The 14,766-nt window shown below is 39.9% G+C and overlaps 1 protein-coding gene across 2 annotated transcripts in view; it reads left to right on the top strand.

Annotated features, from left to right (window-relative positions):
- The window catches only part of zbtb16a (zinc finger and BTB domain containing 16a), a 155,918-nt gene that overhangs the window by 86,296 nt on the left and 54,856 nt on the right, over window positions 1-14,766 (top strand). For both annotated transcript variants that reach the window (XM_014003944.1, XM_014003943.1), the window contains exon 4: window positions 7,569-7,655. In XM_014003944.1, coding sequence (XP_013859398.1) covers window positions 7,569-7,655 — 87 coding nt within the window. The remainder of the gene's footprint in view (window positions 1-7,568; window positions 7,656-14,766) is intronic.

The following is a 14,766-nucleotide window of genomic DNA, read 5'->3' as shown; positions in this document are numbered from 1 at the left end:
AAATTACAGTCCCTCAAAAAAAGAGCTTAGTACTGTAACAAAGTAAATGTACTTACTAATTACACAGCTCTGATTCTATAAATGGGAATAAAAKATCTGTTGAATCTGTTTTTGTAATCTTTGCAGGAAAACACGTGCTATTGTCATGATTTTACTGTAAAGCAACRTGTTTTACCTCTGCTACATCCAGCGTTAAATGTCTTCTGCGCGTGCACAAACACATTTCATTTTGGCAAATATTCTCCCGTGTCGCACGGAACGACAAAGTGACCGCAGTTGTTTTAAAGAAGAAACACATTTCCCCTAATCTCTGATGCGAGACGAAATGTTTAATTCTCATGTCAACACGGTGACCTACTTTCTGCGTGTCGCCGTGAACAAAGACCTTCTCTGGAACTCTGTTTAATTCTGCGTTCGTCTTTGATGAAAGATTCTGTTTAGATTATATTTCCCAAGGGGGGTTGGGGGGGCATCTGTTCCAAACACGGTGCAAACGCTGAGCGCTCTACCTATGGGCGACAGCGGACTGAGACGACCGGGACGTGTTTCTTTGAGTGTTTGCATACGGTGGTAAAAATGTTTAGTCTTTTACTGGAGGATGCAGCAGAATAGAATTGTAAATAGTGACCCCCCCCCCCACACCCTCTCCCACCCCATCCTCAAAACAAACAAGGCCTCTCTATACTATTGACATTTTGTTGTGAATGAGAAAGCTCCTGAATGGCGGCATTATGAGATCACATCGCTGAAGTGGATGATACGAGTGCAACGGTGTTGTGTGTTGTTGTACACAGCAAAAATTCCAGTGTTAATTTAACACCCACAGTGTTAATTTTAACACCACCAAAGTGTCTATATGTGTCCACACTCGCTGGTGTTAAAATAACATTTGTGAAAGTGTTCAATTTTAACACTCATTTTTTTGTTAATTTAACACCAACTAGTGTTTAATATTCAACAATTCTTGGTGTCACATTAACATAAAATTTGTGTTAGTGTTAAAATATAGTGTTAACAGTAACACTGTCCAGTGTTAAATATTCAACAATACTGGGTGTCATATTAACATTTCAACAGTGTTAAAATAAAGTGTTAAAAGTATCACCAGCGTATTATTATTATTAACAAAGGAAATTGTGGTGTTATGAAGATTTACAGACATCGTGTCAATACACCATGAAATTGAGAGTGTAAATTTAACACTCAGAGTTAATATCAAACTCTTAGTAGTTAGTAGAAAAGTATAATGAAGTCACCCTTCTTCACACACCAGGAAGTACCTCTCACTCATGGTGTCGATTTTTGGCCAATAACATAAACTTAAAGTTAAACAACTTGATCAAACTGAACAAGAAAACAAACCAGAACAACTAATTTTTACTCTCATGAACTTCTTTAATGGTCATAAACATGCAAACATATCATTTCTGCAAGATTTCTCAGCAAGGAATGCTGGGTAAATACTGGTCTGTCTGACATGAGGTGGAAGAGGGCGGGGCTTTTCAGAATGCTTCTTTCAACACTGCATGGTGTCATATAACAACACTGTTAAGTGTTACATAAGACTTAACTGTGGGCAGAGCTTATTTAACACTGTCCAGTGTNTGTATTTGCACATTCATCATGCCCACAAACACCCACACGGACACTGAGCTTACTCTTTTTTTTTCTTGGTCTCCGTATCATCGCCTCACGATGGTTTGCAGCTCAGAACGGAATGAGCGTAATAACGAATAGCACCATCACAACGTTATTTAGGGAAATTGGAGAATGAGCACTTAGCACGTCAGGGGAAATTACAGGCGAGGGAATGCACCATCACCCCCCCCCCCCCCACGAGGCCCCCCGCTCTGTGGGATAATCCACAACCCTCATCACGTCCTTGTGGTGAAACGCTGCAGCCGTGGAGGGGAGGGAAGCCCACAGCAGTTACCTTTAAGTGAAACGCTCTTGAATGATGCCGGAGAGGTGGTAAGAGCACCTAGAGGAAAACAAAGCTAACAGTAATTACATGTTGTTTGTGAAGAGCGCTAACAGCAAAGAAACAAGGAAAATTATGAGTTAAACCAAAATATGAATGACAGGATTAGGAGGTTGTTTTTAGTCAAAGAAAGAGAAATAAAATTGACTCGGGTTAATTCAGTCTCAACAGGGTTTGTTAAAATGAGCTTTTAGAAGCTTCTTGCCAATATAGTCCCACAGCTTTAACCAACATTTGTTTTAATTAAAAGCCCATTATTCCTTAAAGGAATCCTTATCATCAGTTTTAAACTAAAAKCATCTGATGTTGAGATATTACAGGGTTGTCGTCGCTTCGATCGAATTTTGAAAATAGCATAATTGAATATAGGGCTGCGTGGTAWATGCGGTAGACGGTAGAAACAGTATGAAGTTGGCCCACGGTAGAAATGTACCCTCTACCGTCCTATCGTCATTATGTCATCGCAGAGACAACTGAGCAGGAGTTAGAAAACTAGTGAAGAAATTCTAGCGTTTTAAAACACGTACAGAGAGGATAAATCCTCAAAATGTCCTCCCGCTGTAGAAAAGTTACGTACGTCGTGTCGCGGGATCATTTCCTCCCTCCCTCCCGCTGAAGGTCTTGCAGAGCGAAGCTTTCACAACTGTGGTTTTTCACACCCAATTGTCAAAGAAAAAAATGTTTTTTTATGTATTGTTGCCCACAGAGATTATTAAAAAAAATAAAAGACGTGGACGTCCATTTAGTCGTAAATCCATCTTGCTAATATAAAGTCGGCTTCCGCTCTGATGATGATGATGATGAAGATGAACGCACAGCAGAGCAGCAGCTGATAAGTTCAGTAGGCAGAAGCTCATTGTTTGGCAGGCAGGTATTAAAGCAAAAATGTTGGGTTTTAATTAAGATTACAGTTTTCTGTAGAAAAATGCTTTAAAATTGCATTATSTTAACTTTTTCTGACAATTTTCTACCGCGATATACACCGTTACCGTGAAGGGGTTCAATTTATACCGTGATATGAATTTGAGGTCATACCGCCCAGCCCTAATTTAATGAAATGGTAAATTCCAAGTGTGTGTTGAAGGTGGCACTCAGCTTCTACCACATCAAGACATCAATATGTATAAATTTGGCATTATAGCCATTTTTATGTTGGCACATTTGGATTAGCTGTGGTGGTCACATTGAGCTGAACTGACCCTAAAGATTGATTTGTTCTAGGCACACATCCAGTGTTTACTTTCTGACAGTTTCAATCAAATCTTCCTGCTAGTTCATGTGATCTTTTAGAGTTGACTCACTTGGTTCATATCTAAATATAAACAAAACACGTGCACTCAGAATCTGTGTCAGGGATCAGTCTCAGCTACCACATCAAATCTTTAGGTCATTATTTACAAAACTGGTGTAGTTGTAGATATTACTCAATTTCCAAGATTAGTTGGCTGTGGCAGCCATCTTGAATCTGTTTTTTTCTAATACGTAATCAGTCATAAAGGTATATTTATTGGTAATAATCTGCAAGTTTCATTAAAATCTGTTAGATTTTAGGTACTTAGACACACAGACAAAAGCAAAAACATAATTGTCCACATTAACCTTGAGTGTCAAACAATAAAAACAAATTGAACGTTTTATCATAATATAAAATGCCTTTCTAAATCAAAAATGTTTTTTCTCTTCTTTTTAAAAACATTGCTAAGCAAAGCCTGCTTAGCATAAGTATAATAATACTCAATTACTGGTTCAGTATGAACTCGCCTTCTTGCCTTCAGCTAACAGACTTTTACAGCTTGCTCTTGCAGAAGGAGTTAAAACAACATTTACAGAAACAGTAGTCAATCTAGCAATAAAAAGCAACGCAGTATGCTGAGAGGTCGGCCCTCCTCAGATGTTAACAATAYAGCACCTTATGAAGGAAACTGATTTATCAAGAGGAAGCACAGCCTGTAAAAACAAATCAAGGTTGTTGTTTTTTTTTATATGGTTGTGTCAGTCTTTGTCAGAAGTTTGCTTGATTGGCAGAGTGCCTGTTCTCGTTTACAGCTCCTTATGAAATAACCGGGCTGCAGCGCGCTGCAACAGCAGTTGTGCAATATTTCAGAGAGAGGGAAGCGAAAAGGGAAATGGCTTCGGTTGCATGTGGCACCTGATCACCACATCATCCCTTCCTCCGAGCACACACGCTAACTCAACATTAGTTGTGTAATTTTTAGCTTATGTCAGCTACGGGCTAAATCTGTGGCAGTGACTCAGTTTTCCCTACAAACAAACTGAGCTGGGTAATTCAAGTCGTTCGCAGATTCCTTTGATTGTACAGAACTTTGTTGTGACTTTAAATTCACATCACGTTAACTTCAGAGTCTCCGTTCATTTAGCTAAGACTAGCTGAGACTTTCTTTGTAGTTGTGAAATCTTGAAATGTAAGCTCAGACTCCTGTTGATTCTGATTAGAGTGTATATCATTTAGGTCACACATGACAGGACTAGCAGCACGACTCTCCATTACCCCGGTTGCCCTGTCTTTCCAAACTAACAAGTTAACTGTCCTGTGATCAAAGGGGCCTCAAGATTTATCTCTTTAATTTGGCACTGAAAATGGCTAATGGAAGTTGTTACCAAGCAGAGGGCCCCCTGTTAGCACTTCGCTGACTTAACCAGAGTGACGGGCATCTGGCTGGGTGGCTGCCTGGCGGTGTGCACCCTAAATTCTTGCAGCACTCCCACATTTCCTCCCCCTTTGCCCCGCAGTGACCTCAACGCAGCTCCTTTCTCCTTGAAGCAAGGCACCATACAGGCACTTCTCAGCAATTTATGTGCTTGTGCCACAAGCAGGGGCATGCCCTGCACTAAAATCCTATCCCTGGCCCATTTAGCACACGCCTCTGGCCTCCCACTGGGCTGGTTATGGTGTTCCGCCACTGTCTGTAAGTCACAGTTATTACTAACTAACCGTGCAAGTACTGAGCTGACTGAGTCATTGTTTTTTTTTTTTAAATTGGCTGCAAGGTGAAAGGAAGATCAAATAATCCCATGGTGTTAACTTATTAGTGCAGATTTTAGTTGGTTTTTTGATGAACTTTGAGTAAGAATGCTCTTCTTTATTWTACAGACAGTATAACAGGAGGCAGAWGGATCCTCGTTGGTTTTGATCATGAAAGCAGAGATGCTGTAAAACTTGAATGTATATGTATGTTAAATAGTGATGTAATCCATCAGGTGAGCGTGATGGAACGGGAGTAGCAAGCGTGTGGTCATAAAATTGTCCCAGGTGGTTACAGCAAGGGCAATCAATGAGCTCCGATCGATAGATGGAAGGAGTCCAATGAAGTTTAGCTGAGCCACTGTGGCTCGTGGAAAAAAAAATGYGYAAAACAATGATGAATCAAAYGTATCAGAAGGAATAGAGGCMTAATGTGATTAATTCAAATCATGCAGAATGTATGAGGTGTTCAGGGATTCTAATGCACATCTCCACTACATGTCATTTTCTCCAAAGGTTAAGTGGTTGTTTTTGCCAGCYCATTTGTCCATATGCTCATCTGTGCATTTGGACCCCGCTTGCCAAACGCTCATGCTGCCAAGGAACACCTCTTGAATATGCAGCCAATTAAAACAATTTCCTCAACAGCTCAGTRTTTAGTCTGAAGTTGCTGAATTGAAATGCATGCTGTGATATTGCAGACTAATCTGGGATGTGCAAGCTTTAAATCTTGCATTATAGTGGCTTATGATCCAGTCACGATCACTTGTGCAGAGCGCCGTCTTTTGCATAACTTGTTGCATAAGAGCTCCTCTGGCTGGCACACACTGTCATGTACGGTCTGTGTCATTTCTGCTTTTGGTCAGGCTTATTACAGTACAGGCCGTTCCCTAATGTCACTGGAGTTGCAAAACCTCGCAAACCATCTCTGCTTTTATTTTTTTATTATTTTTTTATTTTTCTGTCATCGAAGAATGGCTTCCTGTTTTCACTGCGCTGCCTTTCTCTCTCTGGAGGTGTCGTAACCCAGGAGGCCGTGCCAAGAACAAACCAAGGTCTAGTGAGGAGAGATCGCTCTGTGCTTGCAATGGAAACAGACGCACACGCCCACACATGCACGCCTGTTTTGCAGACTATCCAGATGTTAAAATTGTTTGTGTGTGTGTGTTTGATGTGTGACGTGTATGGCATGTACAGAGCTTGTTGCCAAGCCATAAAAAGTCATTTGCYTGCCTCTGATTTGATGTGCCCTTCAATAGCACCCTGTGTGTGTATAAGCCAAACCTCCTGTTTCCTTTTTTTATTGTCGAATAGGGCTGTACACATTCATAAAGTGAAAACCAACATGGCAATTTAGCCTGTAGCTCAAGGGCTGCATAGTTGATGTACTTGCATAAACAGAAATGAAGTGTGACGCAAGTCGAGTTGTACACAACCATAACTTCCTATCTTTAAGATCCTGCAATGAGTTAACATTACTGATATGCATGCATTATACTGTAATTTGTGTTTGGCCTACTGCCTATAATAAAAAAAAGCGTGTTGAACTATAGACTTCAGCTCCTCCTAAAATATTTTTTTGTTGCACAACATGAAATGTTTATACAAGTGCTCTAATTGTAGGTATTCTCAAAAGTTTTATTATTATTATTATTGGAGAGGTGGAGATTTATGACATGAAAGTGATTCATTTAAAATCTATTCTGCAAAATAAAGAAGGGGGTGTCCAGTGAGACCAGTGGAGCTGAGAAATCTGAAGTGTCTAAGTTWAAAAAAAATCTAAAATCCTGCTGAGGCAAACAGCACTATTTGCCAAAATCCTGTGGATTTTAATTCAAACCACAACAAATAATACATTKTGTTGCTGCTGTTAATATTCCGGTTGGAGAATCGGCCAACATAAATCATGCAYGGGGAAGAAGATGACACCCTCTGCCACAATTTGCATATTCATGCAATTTAGAGTCAAGTCTGACCGGTCTGAGGGCGGAAAGATTGACTCATCAAAGTACAGATCTGGATGCTCTGTAGGATGAATTGCAAAGCAAATCTTGTCAAATCATCCATCAAAATGTACAAATGTCAACATTACACTTGAATAAAAGAGAATCGAACTACTGGGTTTTTTTTCTTGATATTTGATCGTTTCTGACTTCACAACAAACTTTAGACTTGATGCAAGTTGGGAAACAGGATGGATGGAGGTGGTTAAATATGAGTTACCATGAAAAAAGGTGCAAAAGTTTGTAAAAAAAAAAAGTCAATCATTATTTATTAAGATATCCTGCCTGAGACGATCTATCCAAATCTCTGTTTTCTTTGCCCGATTTTTTCTTTCTGGGTTGTGCTGACAGTCTTTAGTAGTCTCTGTGTGACAGGCACGAGTTTATGCAGTTATTCACTGAGTAGTTAGAGGTGTTCGAAATGTACTTTTAGACAGTAAAAAGCTTTAAATAATGCTGAAAAATGGAAATAAAGTTTGAAAATGTATGTAGATTTACATTTTCTCTTCTATTTTTGTTCGTCTGAACGCAGTCCTGCTGTTTGATGTGATTCAAGGTTTGAGCATGTTTCATCACAATCCACTTGTCTCATTTTGTGCAGCTGGTGAAAAGGCCATAGTTTGTGACCAGTGCGGCGCCCAGTTCCAGACAGAGGAATCCCTGGAGGCTCATCGGCAGATCCACACTGGTATGAACACACACGCACACAGTCAGACGTAGCATCATGACCATGGACAGACACAAAAAAATAAAGGCCTTTCCGCATTATCATTGTGCAAACTGGCACAAAAGGCTTGTGCTGATTATATTTCCATGCTAATTTATGGAACAAGCTTTTACTTTTGTATTAACAAAAGTAAGCTTCACTCTATTTCAGTGAGGCTATTTCATAAAAATGACAAGGAAGTTGCAAAAACAGCCAGATGTATTAGAAACTTATCATGATTAGTTCAAAATCAACTCAATATATCAATCACAGATTTAATATTCTACTCTTTCCATAAATTCGGATGCATAGTGTGTATTTTAGGTGGGATGCATTGGCTCGTGTTCCCCTTTCAATCAGTCTTCTCTGACTAACTGGAGCCATGACTGACAGACAGATCGCATCATCTCGGATTAGTCCCACTCGTCCTAAATCAAGACAGACCCAACAGTAATCAACRAGCCGAGAAAATTTGGCAGGCCACCGTTGTTTATCAGTGCTCTCTGCTATGAAGAYGGGAAGACGAGGATCATCTAGGTGCCAAGATGTAAATAGGAAGAAGTAAATCTCCCTCCAGATGTGTGATAGCTCAGAGCAGTTTCACTGCTGGTGCTGAACTCTTTAATTTRAGGAGAGAGGGGGCTCGATTGTGGGGAATTGCATCCACTTTGTTATAAAGGAGCTTTGTTTATATATTCAGGTTCAGGATCAAGTTTTTCCAGTTTATTTTTGAACATCTCCTCTAGTTTTACTGTATCACCCAAGGCTTGTGTGAGCTGCCACATGGCTGCAAAGTGTCTGAAAAATATTATCTCACCAGAGATATGTCTAATGAAAAACAAGGTGGAATAAAGAGCATGTAATTATTTTATGCTGGTGCCTGCGTTAATATTCTCTAATTAAAACAACGCTTCAGATTAGTTACAGATTACAGTGTGAGCATCAGTGTTTTACTGATGCATCGTATATGCAACATGATATAGCAGGAGGCTTTGATAATTCAGAATCTGTACTTGTGGCCTCCTTGCAACTCAAGTGTTTGCAACCCAGAGCAGCAAGCAGCTTTATTACATCCTTGCCTGCAGCGAGAGAGAAATCTAATGAGATTACAAAATGCCAAATTCAAAATACATCGTTTATGCTCTGAGAAACATGCATGCCTTTATTGCTTTGACAGACAGCTCGGTGTGTCATAGAATGCAAAATATGCTAAAAACAAAATGTAAAGAAAACATATAGACCTTCCAAACTCAGTTTAATGTTTTATAAAAGGGTTTTTTTTTGCTGTTGTGTCCCTAAAAAGGACAAAGTTTCAAGTTTGTCAAGCAGAATCAGATAAGTGGGGCTTGGGCTTAAAATATTACATCTGATTTTCCACAAGTTGTTGGCTTTAAAATCATTATGTGTTTTGCCTTTTTTTTCCTTTTCAACATTTGATAGGGGAAGGGGCGGAGTAGTGGGGACTCGGAGGCRAGGGGGTGCTGCCCCTGAGGGGCATGCCCTCAGAACAGCCAGCTCGTTGGTGGTAAAGGAGGGTTAAACAAGGCTAACGATTCAACAGCCATAACAGCGGAAAGGAGCATTCTAAATATAGGCATTCCAGCCGGGAATGACTGAAAAGGGGGGCTGGGGGGGAGGAGAACAGGGGGGCGGCTACAGCCAGGGCAAGTCATGTATTCCTGCCAGACAACAGCAGCAGCAGTAATCATCTGTGCGTTGAGGCCCTGTGAGGGATGAGAGTTTGAGAAATGGGCTCTGGGAAAACATGACACGACAGTTTAACAGCACTGCCTGACTCTCACTTTCCCTTTCCCAGTGAGATTTAAACCACTTTGTGTTTACATTGTTATCAGAACCAGAATCAAGCTTTAYTGGCCAATGAAGGAATTTATTTTTTGGTTCTGTGTGTTTAAGAATTACAAACATTGTACGCAGAGCAGCTCATGRCATCACGCCGCCAGGTAATGACATAAAAAAAGAATAGAGAAGATGATGACGAGCAGGGTGTGGTGGATCGGAAATCATTTTCTCCGAGCGCTTCCTGGTTCTGGAGCTGTGCAGGTCCAACAGTGTGGGCAGCTCAACACCAGTGGTCTCCTCAGCAGTCCTGATGATGCGCTGTAGTTTGTGACGGTCCTCCAGGGCTGAGCTGCTCACATGTTCAACAGACTAAATGCATYATGGGAGATATAGTTTAAGCTCAATGCTGACTTTAAAGCAGCTTATTTTGAGACATTAATACAGGGATATTCAACTTTCTCAGGGGTCTACAGTTAAGCAATCCTTCACATTTTATATGTTTATTTTGTTGCAATAAACCATCAATAATACTTTACCATTGATGTAAGAACTATTTTCATATTWAATTGAGTCAAATTTGGGGGTGGGTTTTTTTGGCGCCTTCAGTTTAACACGTGCACTTTTGAGTTCAGTATGGGTCCATCAGACAATATGTCGTTTTTGTGTGTGTGTGTGTGTGTGTGGTGTATGTGTGTGGTATTCCATATGGTGACATTCAAAGGTTAAGTAATATTCATGCTTTCAGCTAAACAGTGAGCTGATCTGTTTCCAACATGAGATCAAAAAGGTAAACAACAGACCCTCCTGTCTCTACCAGTATAAATAGAGATGTTTGAGTCTTGACCTTAATATGTTGAGTTCTTTGAGATGACACTGTAATCTGTAATCTGCTGTAAGAGAATTGCATCAACATAAATAGGAAGGAAAACAGCAATTTCAATCCCACTCCTTTCCTTTCCTAGTTAACCYATGATTTAAAATGTTACATTTCATATTAAAGAAATGGCTTTTGTATGTTTAAAAAATGAAAACGCTTTGTCAGCATAGAAAGCTGGAAAACTGTTAAGACAAGAGATGAGATAAAACTTTATTGACCCCCACAATGGGGAATTTGCACATTACTGCAATTCAGGAGAGGAGAGGCTGAATTAAAACAAAATAGAATAAAAAGAAAACATTAAATACATAAAATATATACCAATGCTTATATACACACACATATACACACAGATATCAACCCACCATATACATAAACGATGAGTTTATTTAAAAAAAGGGATTTCTGATTTTATGTAAACTGCATATAAAAATGTATTCRTACAGAAATGTTTGTCCAGAACCCAAGACACACAAAAAGTGGGTGTGTGGTGGAAGCAGCGGGTTACTGTTGGCCATCAAAGCCAGATTTGATCTCTGCCTGCCTCTTGGCAGCGCTTCAGCCCTTGGCTAATGTTCTCTGATGACAATATTTGGCCTCTGTGGTCCTTTCTCGCTGCTCTGAATAGGAACTATTGTCGCATCTCCTCCGTCGGTCTGATCAGCTGCAGTCTGACTCAAACCCCGTCTCCTCCTCGCTTTCTGTCTTTGTTCGTTTGTTTGCGCCGACACAAATAAATGACCGTGCTTTCCCTCTCCTTGTTAAGAGTTTAACAGAATTTGTCTTTGGGTGAGTCATTGCCAGTTTTTTGCTTCTTTGCAGGCGTGGAGCAGGACAGGTCAGCTCTGTCCACAAACTCATTCTGCTTGTTTAGTATATTAATACGAACAATGTCTGCCCCTCTGATGTTTGAAGCTGCAACTTTTGAAAACCTTAAAGAAAGTGTTTATTCAGAACAATAAGATATTTTCTCTGATGCTGAGGCGGTTCTGAGCTTGTCATCATAATGGAAAGGCTCTTTTGACGAGTTGACGGAGGTGGGCTGGTCGGTATGCCAGTAGAGTTATAACAGCAAAACCTCATGTGTCTGTTTTAACCCTCTGAACTTGTGCAGAAACACACAAACATCCTCTGCCAGCCATCGCCCCTCTTTGTCACTGTTGTGCAACACAAAGTAATCCAAAAAATGCCCGTGTTCGTGAGCCAAAGTTACTTGTGAGCTCCATCACATCTACTGACGGCGAGGTTTTGTCACATGTTTTCCCAAATTGGATGGCGTTGCATCAGAGTCTTTTCTTTCTCTAAACTGGGACTCGCCGTGGGGCTTTTGTAAGCAAAGAACACAGTCTGTCTGTCTTTCATGCAACACTCATCCTTAAAGGGAAAAACACTGCAGTCATTTAGAGTTGTTGAGCAGTTGTTACGCATGCAGTCTCTGTCCTCAGACACTTGTGTAATGAATGCAGAGATGGTTCTTATTTTAGGTTCTGATCTCGTACTGTTAGCCTTCCCAATGAAACCGAAAACATAGGATTTAGCTGATGGTTGGAAAATGGCAGAAAGTAATGAAATGGTGTAAATTCAACTGTAAATGAATATAATAATAATTTAATTAAATAATCAGTTTCAGATGATGTAAAGCYTGCCTGCAGTTTGTTTCTATAAAATGTTAGTTTAAAGTGCAAAAAAGGTGAGTGTTTTGGTGTTTTTCTTTACTCTAACGTGCCAATAGCTATTCAAAATCATTGACAAATGTTAAAACCTACCCTGTCTAATATGTAGCATTTATATAACTTTTTCTGAGTTATGTATCTTTTTAACAAGGTATACATTTTTTCAGCTTGGAGCAAAATGTATTAAGTGGGGATAAAGAGAAGATCAGGCAATTTTCTTGTAACAGTTCTCAATCCCTGATCTAAAGGAACATGATTTTAGTTTTATAAAAGTTTAAAAACTAATTATTTCATGCAAGCAGTCATAAATATGCCATGCCTTTTATTATAAAGACACTTTGGAAGTTTAAAACCAGAAGTGGATGGACATGTGTTACTTCTCCTTTATTGCTGGCACCCTCTCTTGTCTGGGATGAGCCRTAAACTGTTTCCAAAGCTCTTTGAAAGTGAGTTTTATCCCACACTGTTATTTCACACTGTTAAACAGTTGTGCTCATTTGAACACATCCAATGTTGCGTTTTCAGTAAAGCCTCTCCCGGTTGATCCGCTCTTGTGTGATCACTTCTCCTGATGATTTTCCTCCGCTCCTGTCTTCATCTCTGCATCTCTGCCAGCTAGATTCATTTTCTTTTCTCCAGTAAACTGTTTTGGTTCTCACCATAATTTATAGGTCTTGCATTTTATTGGTGAACCCACTACCCGCGCGCACACGCACACTTTGGCTTAATTTAAGTGTAGCTTGGCTGCTTCAAAAAAAAGGTCAGATTTTGTGCAGAGAAAATTGCTCACAAACAAAATAATAAGCAATAAATTGAAGTTAAAGTCGTTTTTAGACTGCCTGGAGAAGTAAAGCTATGCAGATTTCACTTCTTGACAGTCTTGCATTTCACAGGCTTTGTGAGCTCATTCCAAATAGCATATCTGCAACTGCACACTTGTAATTTGCAGTGAAATCTGCAGATTCAGCTGCCAAATTAAGGCCACAATGTGAGCAGTTGCCTGTTGTTCAGCATGAGCTGCAAGTGGCTCTAGAAACAACAGGGAATGCGTCTCCCATGTGACTCATGTATAAATGAGTTTGGAGTCCACAAGCCTCGGAAGAATCTGTGGCTGTTCCTGTTTATGCATGACTCATCTGGATGTGCACGCACATWTAGACACAGCAGTGTGAGAGAAAATCTGACCATAATAAAAAAGGAAGGTTCTTACTCTTGTGCTTTTCTTTCTTTCTCGTGCTATCTCTCTCCCTGTCCCTTTATTTAACGACTTGTAAAATAGGGAAAAATGCAAACCATGAAGTGGCATGAGTGGGTTTTAGCCAGTGGGAACACAGCATGATTCCAGCAGGCCTCGACCGCAGAGTAAACACTTTCTTTTCTCAAGCCAGAAATAGTTTGGCTAAAGACAGAGCTGTGGAAATGGAGGGAGAGAGAGGATAGGYGGAAAGAAGGAAGAGGAGGGCTGCAACAAGAGTGTGGTGTTTCAAAAAAAAAAACAGGAGGGTTTTTAATCAGATTATTCCTTCTCCTTGTCTTTTTCTTCCTTGTAAATTGTTCACACCGGTGGCTTCACATTCAGTTAGTGCGAATGCTCACACACACACACAGGAACACACAGTCCAGTCATGTCACTCAAGAAAATTAGGCCAATGGCAGCACTACACAGGGGTCACGTCAAAAGTGCCGATTGTCTCAATCACATTAGTCCGGAGCTGGCATCTGTTTAGCATTTAGTTAATTGTGATGTTATTAAGTTGTCAGTGAGCATTAGGGCGGCGATAAGCAAAGCAAATATTCTTGCAGCCTGTGCAGACGGTGTTGCACATGTGTTGCAGATACGCCGACACACACACACACACACAAGCTCTCAGCCACACAAATGTTTTTCCACTTAACCTACCGATCGCTGGGAACGCTCGATGAAATGAAAGCATAACGAGACTTTCAGCGTGTTCGTGGTTCAGTGCCACTCTCCGTTCAAGGGCAGATGTGCATTAGCATTATGACTTCTGATTACAAAACGTTAGCATGTCGCGCACACTTCCTGTTTGTGTCATTTGGTAAGTCAAAATGCTGATTAGCACCGTGCTTGTGCTTGTCGCTCGAGCATCCCACTCATAATTGAGCAAGCTGTCCATGGTCTGGGGGAGATTATCCATCTGTATGTYTGTGCCCGGCTGTCAGAGAGCCTCACACAGGCCATTCTGGCAAAAAAAGAAACCATTCACAGTATAAAAGTACAAAGTATTTGTTTTATTATCATACTTTCAGTCAAAAAAGACTCAAAAAATAACATTTTAATGGCGTTTTTGTTGGATAATTTATTTTAACATCTAGATGAATAAAACATATTTTAGAATACTACAAGTATTTTCTTATCAGGATAAAAATGATATATCAATCCATCATTTAGGCCATTGTCAGCTTCGTTTACTGTCAGAATATATGCAAGACAATCACAGTTCACTTCCATCTCAGCAGTGTTGTATAAAGTCCCACAAAGTGATACTTATACTTGTAAAAGTACAAGTATCTTACCAAAAAATTACTTTGGTAAAAGTTAGTCTCCTTTAGGGAATATTACTTGAGTAAAGGTCTTAAAGTATCTGATATTTTTGTACTTAAGTATTAAAAGCAAAAGTATTGATTTAAAATGAGCAGTTATATTTTCTGTAAGGACATTTATTAGGAGGTGACCTCCCCAAAAAACTGCAGAAATGACTGTTGTATTAAAATAATTAAT

Source organism: Austrofundulus limnaeus, unplaced genomic scaffold (assembly GCF_001266775.1).
Source record: "Austrofundulus limnaeus strain Quisiro unplaced genomic scaffold, Austrofundulus_limnaeus-1.0 Scaffold21, whole genome shotgun sequence".
NCBI lineage: Eukaryota > Metazoa > Chordata > Actinopteri > Cyprinodontiformes > Rivulidae > Austrofundulus > Austrofundulus limnaeus.
Note: the sequence above shows the minus strand (reverse complement) of the source record. Positions and strands in the feature narration are given on the sequence as shown.